This window comes from Phaethon lepturus, unplaced genomic scaffold (assembly GCF_000687285.1).
Source record: "Phaethon lepturus isolate BGI_N335 unplaced genomic scaffold, ASM68728v1 scaffold41948, whole genome shotgun sequence".
Lineage (NCBI taxonomy): Eukaryota > Metazoa > Chordata > Aves > Phaethontiformes > Phaethontidae > Phaethon > Phaethon lepturus.
Window position 1 is genome coordinate 1 of NW_010559061.1, and position 9,132 is coordinate 9,132.

The 9,132-nt window shown below is 51.2% G+C and overlaps 1 protein-coding gene across 2 annotated transcripts in view; it reads right to left on the reverse strand.

Annotated features, from left to right (window-relative positions):
- Positions 1-5,428: 5,428 nt before the first annotated feature.
- LOC104625590 (disabled homolog 2-interacting protein-like) overlaps positions 5,429-9,132 on the reverse strand; it is a 6,948-nt gene continuing 3,244 nt past the window's right edge. The window contains exons 2-4 of one of the 2 annotated variants that reach the window (XM_010293257.1): positions 8,431-8,633; positions 7,324-7,411; positions 5,429-5,678 (exon numbers count right to left, since the gene is read on the reverse strand). In XM_010293257.1, the coding sequence (XP_010291559.1) occupies positions 5,511-5,678; positions 7,324-7,411; positions 8,431-8,633 (459 nt within the window). In that variant the 3' untranslated portion in view covers positions 5,429-5,510. Of the gene's footprint in view, positions 5,679-7,319; positions 7,412-8,430; positions 8,634-9,132 lie in introns of both variants that reach the window. The other variant, XM_010293258.1, reaches the window with a different exon arrangement.

Sequence of the window (9,132 nt, forward strand, 5' to 3'; positions counted from 1 at the left end):
CGGGAGCTGCTTGTCCCCGTAGCCTCCCCCATGCCCAGCCCTCCCCTGAAGCTGTGGGCTGGGTGCTTGGGTAGACGGGAAGGTGGTGGCCAGTCCGGCCATGGCTGGGGACACGGACGAGACAAATACTCGTGTGTGCAGGTGGCCAGCGTGTGCCAGGGTGCCCTAAAGACTGGAAATGACTGAGTAGAGGTGCAGGAGCACTTATGTAAAATATCTAAATAAATCTTTAATATTTCTAATTGCAAATGTACATAAATTGCACGGCCACATCATTTCTTTGAACACCAACAACTTTCTCTGTACATTATTACATAGTTTAAAAGGAGCTGAAGGAGATTCAGCAAACACTTCCACTTTGCGTCTTTGTTTTTAAACATACTTACAAAAAAAATTTGTTTATCTTTATAAGAGGATATAAAACATAGCGACTGCTTATCAGGAACAAGTATCAGCCTAAGCAGATATACAGAGAGAGGTATATCTTAAGACACAGTGATGTATGATAAAGGAATATGTGAACATGGAGACTGCACTCTGGGGTACGGGTAGCTGATGCGGAACCACATGGCATTTACAGCAATGTCACAGCTCAGGTGATCTGTGAAAGTCAATGCTTGAATGCGACACCCTTTTTCAAAGTGTGGTTGTTTCTGAAAGTTGTGCAACGCCCTCAAGATTAGATTTGGTTTGTAAAGCCCATGAGCCGCGTGTTGGCACGCTGCTGTCGTCCTCCCTCTCCCCCATGTGTCATTTTCCCCAAGGGAATAGAAAAAGGCAAGAGTTGTCTGCGTAGGGTTAGAGCAGGGCGGGTGCCACACGTCCCAGCCTCGTGGCTAAGCAGTCTCCTCTGAGAGTGCCCTAAGAGTCAGAGACCTACTTGGAGAGGGGCAGTGCTCCTTCCTCTGGCCAGTTAAGGGATGTCCTGGTGGCCAGGCGGCCACGCATTCCGAGTACTGGCCAGGGTGGAGGCCTGGATTGCTCTGAACGCAACCCTCTGGGGAGGAGGTTGGCCCCAAGAGTCGCTGCGGGCGGGAAGGACGGGGCGCTGCCCGCAGCCCTCCCGCGCCCCCAGGGACAGTGTCACGGTTGTTCCCTTGGGACTTGGTGCCTCCGCTCTCCAGGCAACGCTACGGGGTCCCGCCAGGGCAGCGACCCTGGTGGGGCCGCTGGACGCCGCCGGTCATCGGTGCCGCTTTCAGGAAGGCATCTCCCAGGGCTGCTCCCCGGCCCTGGATCACGGGGGAAAGGAGCCCCTTGCGGATCAAACTGCTGAGCCATGGCCTGGGGCTGCGCCGGCCACACGCATCACTGTATTTTCCATCTCCTGCGACTAAAAATCCTCTCCTTGTTCATCACAGACCGGACCTCAGTGTGTTTTCTATTGCAGCTGGGTAGGGACATTAGTAACAGGGAAAAGCCCAGGAGTGCTCTGGACTTTGGAAAGGATCGATTACTTGCCGACTGCTTTCCCAGGAGAGCCCGTGATGCCTCGCTCGGGTCCACCACGTCCCTTCTTCCTTTAGAAATCTTTGTAGTAGCAGAACCCGTGTCCTGCACCCTGCAGCAACCTACGGGGCTGGCTGCCAGGCCAGAGGCGTCGGCGTGTTCTCACAGTGCAATCAGTGCTTTACAACTGCAAAAGCAGAAAACAAAACCAACCGGACTCAAGTGACAATGCAGCGACGCAGGACTCTTTGGATGGCGGCAGGATTTGCTTGAACTGGTGCCAAAGGGGCTGGTGACTACACTGTAGTATTAGTTGGCATGGGGAAGGACTTGGGTCCCTCCAATCTTTTGGCACTGAAGCCATAATCCCTGTCCAACATGACGGTACGTACAGTCCGCAGAGACCTCGGGATATCGTTCAGTCCATGTCATCCCCCTTCACACAGAATGTTGCTCATTTTTCAGAAGTGTTCACTACAGTTTAACAAAACCCCAAATCAAAACTCTTAAAACAGAATCCTTGAGGTGGACCAACCCCAAATCTGGATCCCTGGCTTTCTCTCCCTTCCCCTTCCCTCAGGTCCCCAAGGGGAGGAGGCTGAAATCATAACCCGTGCCTGGATCCGGATTTGCTAGCTTGAGTCCACCTCTCCGAAACAGCAGTGAGATACAGCCAAATCCTGACCGAATAAGCAGCACCAGAAGTAAGTTACTATATACAACTGTTAGTGAGATAGATACGTTACAGTAAACACTGAAAACATTTACAAAAAAAAAATTAAGACTTGTATTAAGATTAAAAATCTGAGAGGGTTTTTGTTTTGTTTACACTTTGACGAGTTTGCACTAGAACAGCCTCTTTACTGTAGAAAGCGCAAGAACGAAAAGAAAATGGAGCCGATCACCAAACGTTACGGATAGTGGTTGCTTTGCTCCGGTGCTGCAAGCCCCTCTCGGGATTGCTGCCGGTATTGCTACGCCAGATACCAGATCCGAGGCCACGCCGGGTAACGGGGCCACGCGGGGCTCGCTCGTGCTGGCTCCCTCGCGCTCGCTCACGCACGCCTGCGCACACGCGTATATAAACGTACAGTTTATAAATAACAGAAACACAAACCGAAGTAACAGAACTGAACTGAGCCTGGATCTCAAAACCTACCCCCAAACCTTCGCAGGGGAGGGTCACGTTTAGGTCCAGTTGTTGACAGTTGCAGGGGAAGGAGACGGGAATAGAAGGGGGGGTGGGAGGAATCTCTACCGTAACGAGACTTCGTCCTGCTTGGAATTTCTTTTCGTACTGGCTCAGGAAACTAAGCAACAACTCCAGAAGGTGTTGGCACTGGAACGTCTAAGATTTTAGTAACTCGCTGTGGAAGCGTTTAAGCGTTCCTGCTATTTCGGCAGAACAATGTATGTTCGGCAATTTGCAAGTTTGAGGTTAACCAGGAGTTTCTGACAGATCGGGGTGGGGGGAGCAGTGCCTTGGCTTGTGGTTGAGGAGAAGATTAAGATGTACTGTGCTTAGCGTCAGTACTAAACAATGGTTTTGTGGGCGTTTCTTTTTTCCAGCTCTTACGGAGAGCACTGACTGCATCCCAAAATTACTTCCATGTTTGAATGGAAACATGTTGCTGGTGGGGCGCCCGCCCCCGCGCCCTGCTAGCGTTTCCATTCCTCTATGTTACTTCTCTCTTGAAAAACTTCCGTCTCTCGCAACACAAATATTTTGGAACTGAAAAACAATCAGCTCTAAAAATACATCTCAGGGCAACAGAGGTTTAAAATAGTCTTTCTGCAGGGTTTATCATGGGTTTGACTCTGAGACAGTGGCAGATGTGAGTGTACGTACCCAACGGTTCACAGTACCCTGTATATTCCTAACCTGTCTGGGTCTTTCTCCAGTTGTAACCTTGTCAGTTTTGTGAGGTTCTTCAAAGCCATCTGTGCTAGTCTCCAAAATTCAAAGGTGACTGTACTTGTCATAAATACTTAGTTATTACTTTTCTCTGAGGAGCTCCGTTTGGGGTCTGCTGTGCGACTGCACCACTCTGCAGGCGTTGGCGGGTGTGGAGACCTCAGCGCAACACGGTCGCTCCTCCAGGGACCAAGCCGCACCGGGCTTGGCCCAGGGCTTCCAGGGAACAGAAAAACGTTTAGGAAAAAAAAGCATCTTTTAATTTTGAAAACAATCGCATGTGGAAGAATGCTGTTAGTGAGCCTTACGGCTGTGGGGCCGCATGGCAATGCAGAGCTTACTGGCAAACAGTGTCCTGCTCAGGCAGCCTAGGCAGTGTGAGGCCGGAGACGGTACCTAAGCTGTGCGGAGCTCAGTGAACATCCTAGTCCCTTTGACTGTACAGTTACGCATGGCAGGAGGAGCTAGGGCAGGCGTTGAGCAGTGTGTTAAACTTTAGTGGGAGGAATAGGCAGATGTCCTGTACACTGTACACTGTCATCCGTATCTCAGAGAAAGCTCTCTGGCTCTTGGCACGAGTGACCTGCTCTGAGAGTGGGAGTCATGAAGTACTAACTTAAAAAAAACACAAACCAACAAACACACCGTGGCGGCAGGTCAGCGGCACAATCCCCCGTTAAGGAGGTGACCCCTCCGCTGAGCACAACGAATCTGCGTGTTTCAGCAGTTCGGAAAGTCTAATCCTGGCTTATGCCTGCACAGTGCTCCTGACAAGGGGGCTTTCGGTGGTGGCTGCTGTTCTTGGTGGTTACTCCCTTATGACCATGTTTTACATTCTTCGAGCCGGTTAATTTCCATGCAGTGCTCATTCCCAATTTAAAGAGGACAGTATTCCAGAAAATGGGATCTTTTTTTTTCTAATGCATACTGTGAAAGAAAAGAAATACAATTACCGATCTTCATGGTTCTTCAGGGCTTTTTCTTGTTTCTTTGTTTGTTTTTCTCCCCAGAAACAGTAAAAATCTCTGCACAGAGCATTACATCCCCATAAGGAACCCTTTGTCAAACACGAAGCTGGCCATTTCACGCAGCCCCTCACTCCCCCTCTACCACAACGGGCACCAGGAAATCCAGCCCCTGCACCTCATTCACAGCTTGGGGACCAAGCTCAGGCAACATTCACTTTATTCTGTGGCTAGCAGTGTGTGCGTGTGGGGACAGGGCCCTGGGGCTATTGCCTGCGAAGACTCTTCCCCAGTACTTATGAGAGAGCAGAAGCTGGAGAGAGGAATCAAGTCGCCATTCACCGGGTGCCAGCTGCTCCCTCCACTTGCGTGCCACAGCCTCGGCTTGCTCTGCTCCCCTGGGCTGCCCAGGGACCCCCGGCAGCCCCAGTCACGCCCTCCTCCACTACCCTGCCATCGCGGTTCCCCAGGCAGCACCCCTGCGGCTACCGCGCCGCACAGAGTGCACCCTGCCCTTTGGCACCCTGGACTGTGCCCCCTACGCGGGCGGAGTTAATTAAATGCTAATTAGCTGCATTAACGGCCCGCGGACAGTCACCCGCTGTGAAAGTCAGTGGCCTCACAAGCGCCACAGAGGGAGGGACGGCTGGGCTCGGCTCAGGGCTTGCTTTGGGAGAGGGCTGTGCTCCGGGGGGAGGCCCGGGAGGAGGCGCCAAGCCTTGCTGCCGTCCCTCGTACGGCTGCATCCAGCAGCACACTTTAACTGGACTCACTGGGCCGCTGCCTGCTGCAGGCTCTGCCCAGCTCCCTTTATTTCGCTTACTGCGATCACAAGGACGTTATTCCTTGCTGGGGGGGGTGAGGCATATCCTTTGGGCAGTTTAGAAGGAAAAGGTTACTTTTGTTTAAACATTAAACACTGATTTAAATCCAACAGTGACAGCGATTCTCAAATATATGTTATTTCCTTATGCCACTCATCTCACACTCGATCTTTCCGTCCCCTCAATGTGCTGGCATTAGCATCTCCCACAAAGGCTCAGTCAAGCGCGCCGTCCCGCAGTAAGGCGCTGGTTTCTCGGGGGGGAGAGAGCAGCCGTTCCTGGAAGCCGCGGCTCACACCTGCTGCTGCACGGTCTCTCTGGCCAGGCCTCCTCTGCTGCGGCAGCACCCTCCGTGGGTTAACAATTACTGCTGTTTCTGAATTCTCCATTCTCTGTAATCTGCAATTTAGTTGGGTTTGTGGGGGAGATCCCATTACGTGTCTGCATGCTGTACCTCTCTTTCAGCTGAGTAAGGGCACTCATTAACCGTGCGTTGGCAGCATCCAGTGAAGCAATGCGTTTCTCCTGCAAACGAACGGGCAGAGGGGAACAGTCAGTGGAAGGGCAATGGAGACCTGTCCCGCTGCGATGCCAGGGCTTCTCCTGAGACAGCAGCCAGAGGCCTCTTGGGCCAGGACCTTTCTCTTTGGCATTCTTAGGTGTGGGGTTAAGTGCTACGCAGCATTTTTTTAAATCCGCTGCTATTAGCAGGGCCACAAATTTACCTTGCCTGTGGAATGTGAGCTAAATTTAATTTTAGCATCCTGAACAAAATGGAGATAACGTAGTTTCTCCAATTCTTCAGTTATACAGAAATTCATTGTACTCTTCGCTCTAACTGCAGCTGTTACAAAAGACGGTAAGATTCCTCTTCTAAAACCCGGTGCCCTCCCAAGGCAGTTAGGACGTCAGTGTTTAATTGATCTGTTAGTGTAAATTAATAGCTTAAATGACTTGTGCCTTCCCAGGATGGCTTTGGTGGCACCTCTCACCAATTACAGTATCGTAAGAACGGGAGCAAGAGCTGCAGCCTGCTGCTGCCACTCCTGCTCTCCATGACACTGAACAAGTCCTCATCCTTCTCCGTCCGCCATTAGCGGGAGGGAACAGTAGTTCCAACGCAGAGGGGCACAGTAGTTGGCCTGTGTGTAACTTTGAAGGTCCACATATGAACGTGTCGAACACTGTTGTACAGCCTGAGATGACAAAAAGAGAAGAGTGTAGAGTGGCTCATGGCAGGAGCCTCACACGTGACGCACAAGATGGCAGAGACAGGACAGCCTGTCAAGAGCTGCTGGCAGGCTGCGGTCCGCACCGCTCGCGCCTTACGGACAGCCCTGTACCTGCCAGGCTTTGCCGGAGTGCCGAAGGGAACCCGGTGATTTACTAGCTTTGAACAAATTACTTGACAGAAAAGCGGTGATTCTTTTTACAAAGTTACTACTGTCTCATCTCCTTTTTAATTAGCTATACAGTAAATTAGTCATGAGTAGTGACTCACAAGTGATTAATAGGGTTGTTAAGAGTAAGCCTAGAATATCCTATCACCTAGCCACAACCTGTAGGAAGGCACAGCTGCTGAGAAGATGCCGATCTCTGCCTAGACAAATTAAAAGACCATGGACTGTTATTTTCAGATTCTCTTTTCCAAGCATAGCGTTTTACACCCATCATCTGATGCTCCTTCTGCCGTTGTAATCTATAGCCATAACCGAGCTTCCCAATCCTGCAAGCCACAACCCAAAGGCTGAAAAAAACACGTTGGCTTTGCTCTGGCTGGGCTGTGTGTTCCTTATATCCAGGTCCTGCAAGCATTACTGGAACATGAAGCACCACACAAAGCTCCAGGGACCTCAGACTGAGCCAACGAGGTTATGATCCTTCCACAAGCTGACTGAATTGTGGGCATGATCCTTCCACAAACTGCCACCCCCCACATCCTCTGTGTCGCCCGCCAGGCTCCAAGGCTGGAAACAGCTGTACGAATGCGAATGCTGTGACAATAAATCGCATCCTGATGAAGTGACGTGCTCTGTCTGACTGAAGCTTGGTGCTGACTCACCCACGCGCAGTCTCGCCGTGCCTAAGCTGGCACTGCTGCATGGCAGGGAGGCTGAACGGTGGCAGATTCACCCCAAAAAGTGATACTGCCCTTGGTATTGGGACTCACCTGTGCATCAATGATCTTCTGCTTGGAATCCACAGCAGCCTGCATTTCTGCATGGTCCTTCTTTAACTCCTCCTCAACTGACATCAGTCTGGTGGCCAAACAGACAAGAAAAAAAATTACATTTGTTGGGCTCTGCTAAGCCCAAATATTAGTCTTATACATGTCTAAATCAGCATGAATGATACAGATCATGTCCTCATTTAGTCCTTGACACCAAGGAAGCAAAGGGGTGACGTACATCTCTAAAGCACACAGGAAGAGATGTGAAACACCAGAGAAGCTAGTCTAGAGATGGAACTGGCCTCACACAGCAGCCCCCATCATCCATACCAAGTCAAACCATCTCATCTGAAATTGCGATGCTGAGGCACAAGCTGAGACGCTCCCAGGACCCGCAGTTGTACATTCAAGCACAAGGAGATGCACGGTCGTTGGCACTACCTCTTCTTACACACAAACCAATAGTTTAGAACCAGTCTTTCTTCTGGCTCTCTCTCTTCTCTACAGACCTCCACAGCAGACTGTTCCAAAGCTTAAGCGATACAGAACAGTGAAGGCTGACCCATTCATGAGGGCTGACTGAAAGCACTAAGTTGGCTTGGCTCAGGTAAAGGTGAAGCTAGCTGCACTGGAAGTGTCTGTGCTCTGGACAAATGTAAACACCACATCACACTGGGTAGGAGAAAGGGATTTATAGCTAGGAGTAATGGGATGGTGATGAGATCCTTAACTAAACATCAGGAAAAGAACATTTTGATCATTACATCCATTGCTTATGAATAGAAGAGCAAGCCTGCAAGACCCTCCAAGAACTGGGGTGGGCTGCCAGCTCTCCCCTCCCCAAATTTTGCCTTTGTGAATCAGGAAAATGTCAGGGTTTTCCTTGTCCCAGGTAACACTCCTGGGGGATCCAAAGAGTCAGGGCTTCAAATCCCCTCCAGGGGCTGTAACCCAGAAGGGCAGAAAGTGAGTAAATGCAGGAAAACTCACATGGGAAACCTGCCTGCACCTCCAAAGAAACCTGATTCTCCTGAGCAGGGGTCAGCTCTAACGCCAGCCAGGCTGCCTGCATTACTGTCATCTCCAGCACTCCCACCTCCCCTGTACCTGCTGATGATGCCCTTCATCTGGATCTCCTTATCCTCCTGCTGTCTCCGGAGCCGCTCCTCGCTCTCCTCCAGCCTGGCCTGGTACTCCAGCATCAGCTTCTGTGTTGTCTCCTCCTGGCACTTGAAGCGAGTCTCATACTCCTCCAGCTTCTTGTTGGAGATGCGAAGTTTGTCCTGCAGCACCACTAGGTCCTGCTGGTACTACAGCACGCAAGGACAGACACAGGAGGAGAAAACACATGTGGCATGTTACCTAGTAGGGCTTTGCCCTTGCCAGGGTTTCCCCATAACCCAGTTACGCCCCTCTCCTTGCATTAGACTAGCTGCAAACCCGTGTCAGATAGATAACCCCGCTTGCCGACACCTCCTCTTCAGTCTTCTCCACGCTGCGCTAGGAGCGATGCTGCGTTCCACTGGGCAGGCAGGTCACTGGCAGGTTCAGAGAACGGGTTGTTAGCAGAGTCTGGCATTTCACATGGGGAATGCAGGTTAGAGCGAGTGAATGGCAAACGCATCTGGCACCTTCCTCACACTAACAGCGCAGGGCTAACACAGGCAGGAGAAGCTGCACTAGTGGGATTTTGGGTTTACACCTGAGCTCTTCAGTCTACAACAATAAACAGGGGTGGTTTGGCGCTGCTGGACGCCAAGCAGGAGCCGTTAGTGCTGCCTGCCTCCTGCCAGGCTGCAGGCTCCCCCC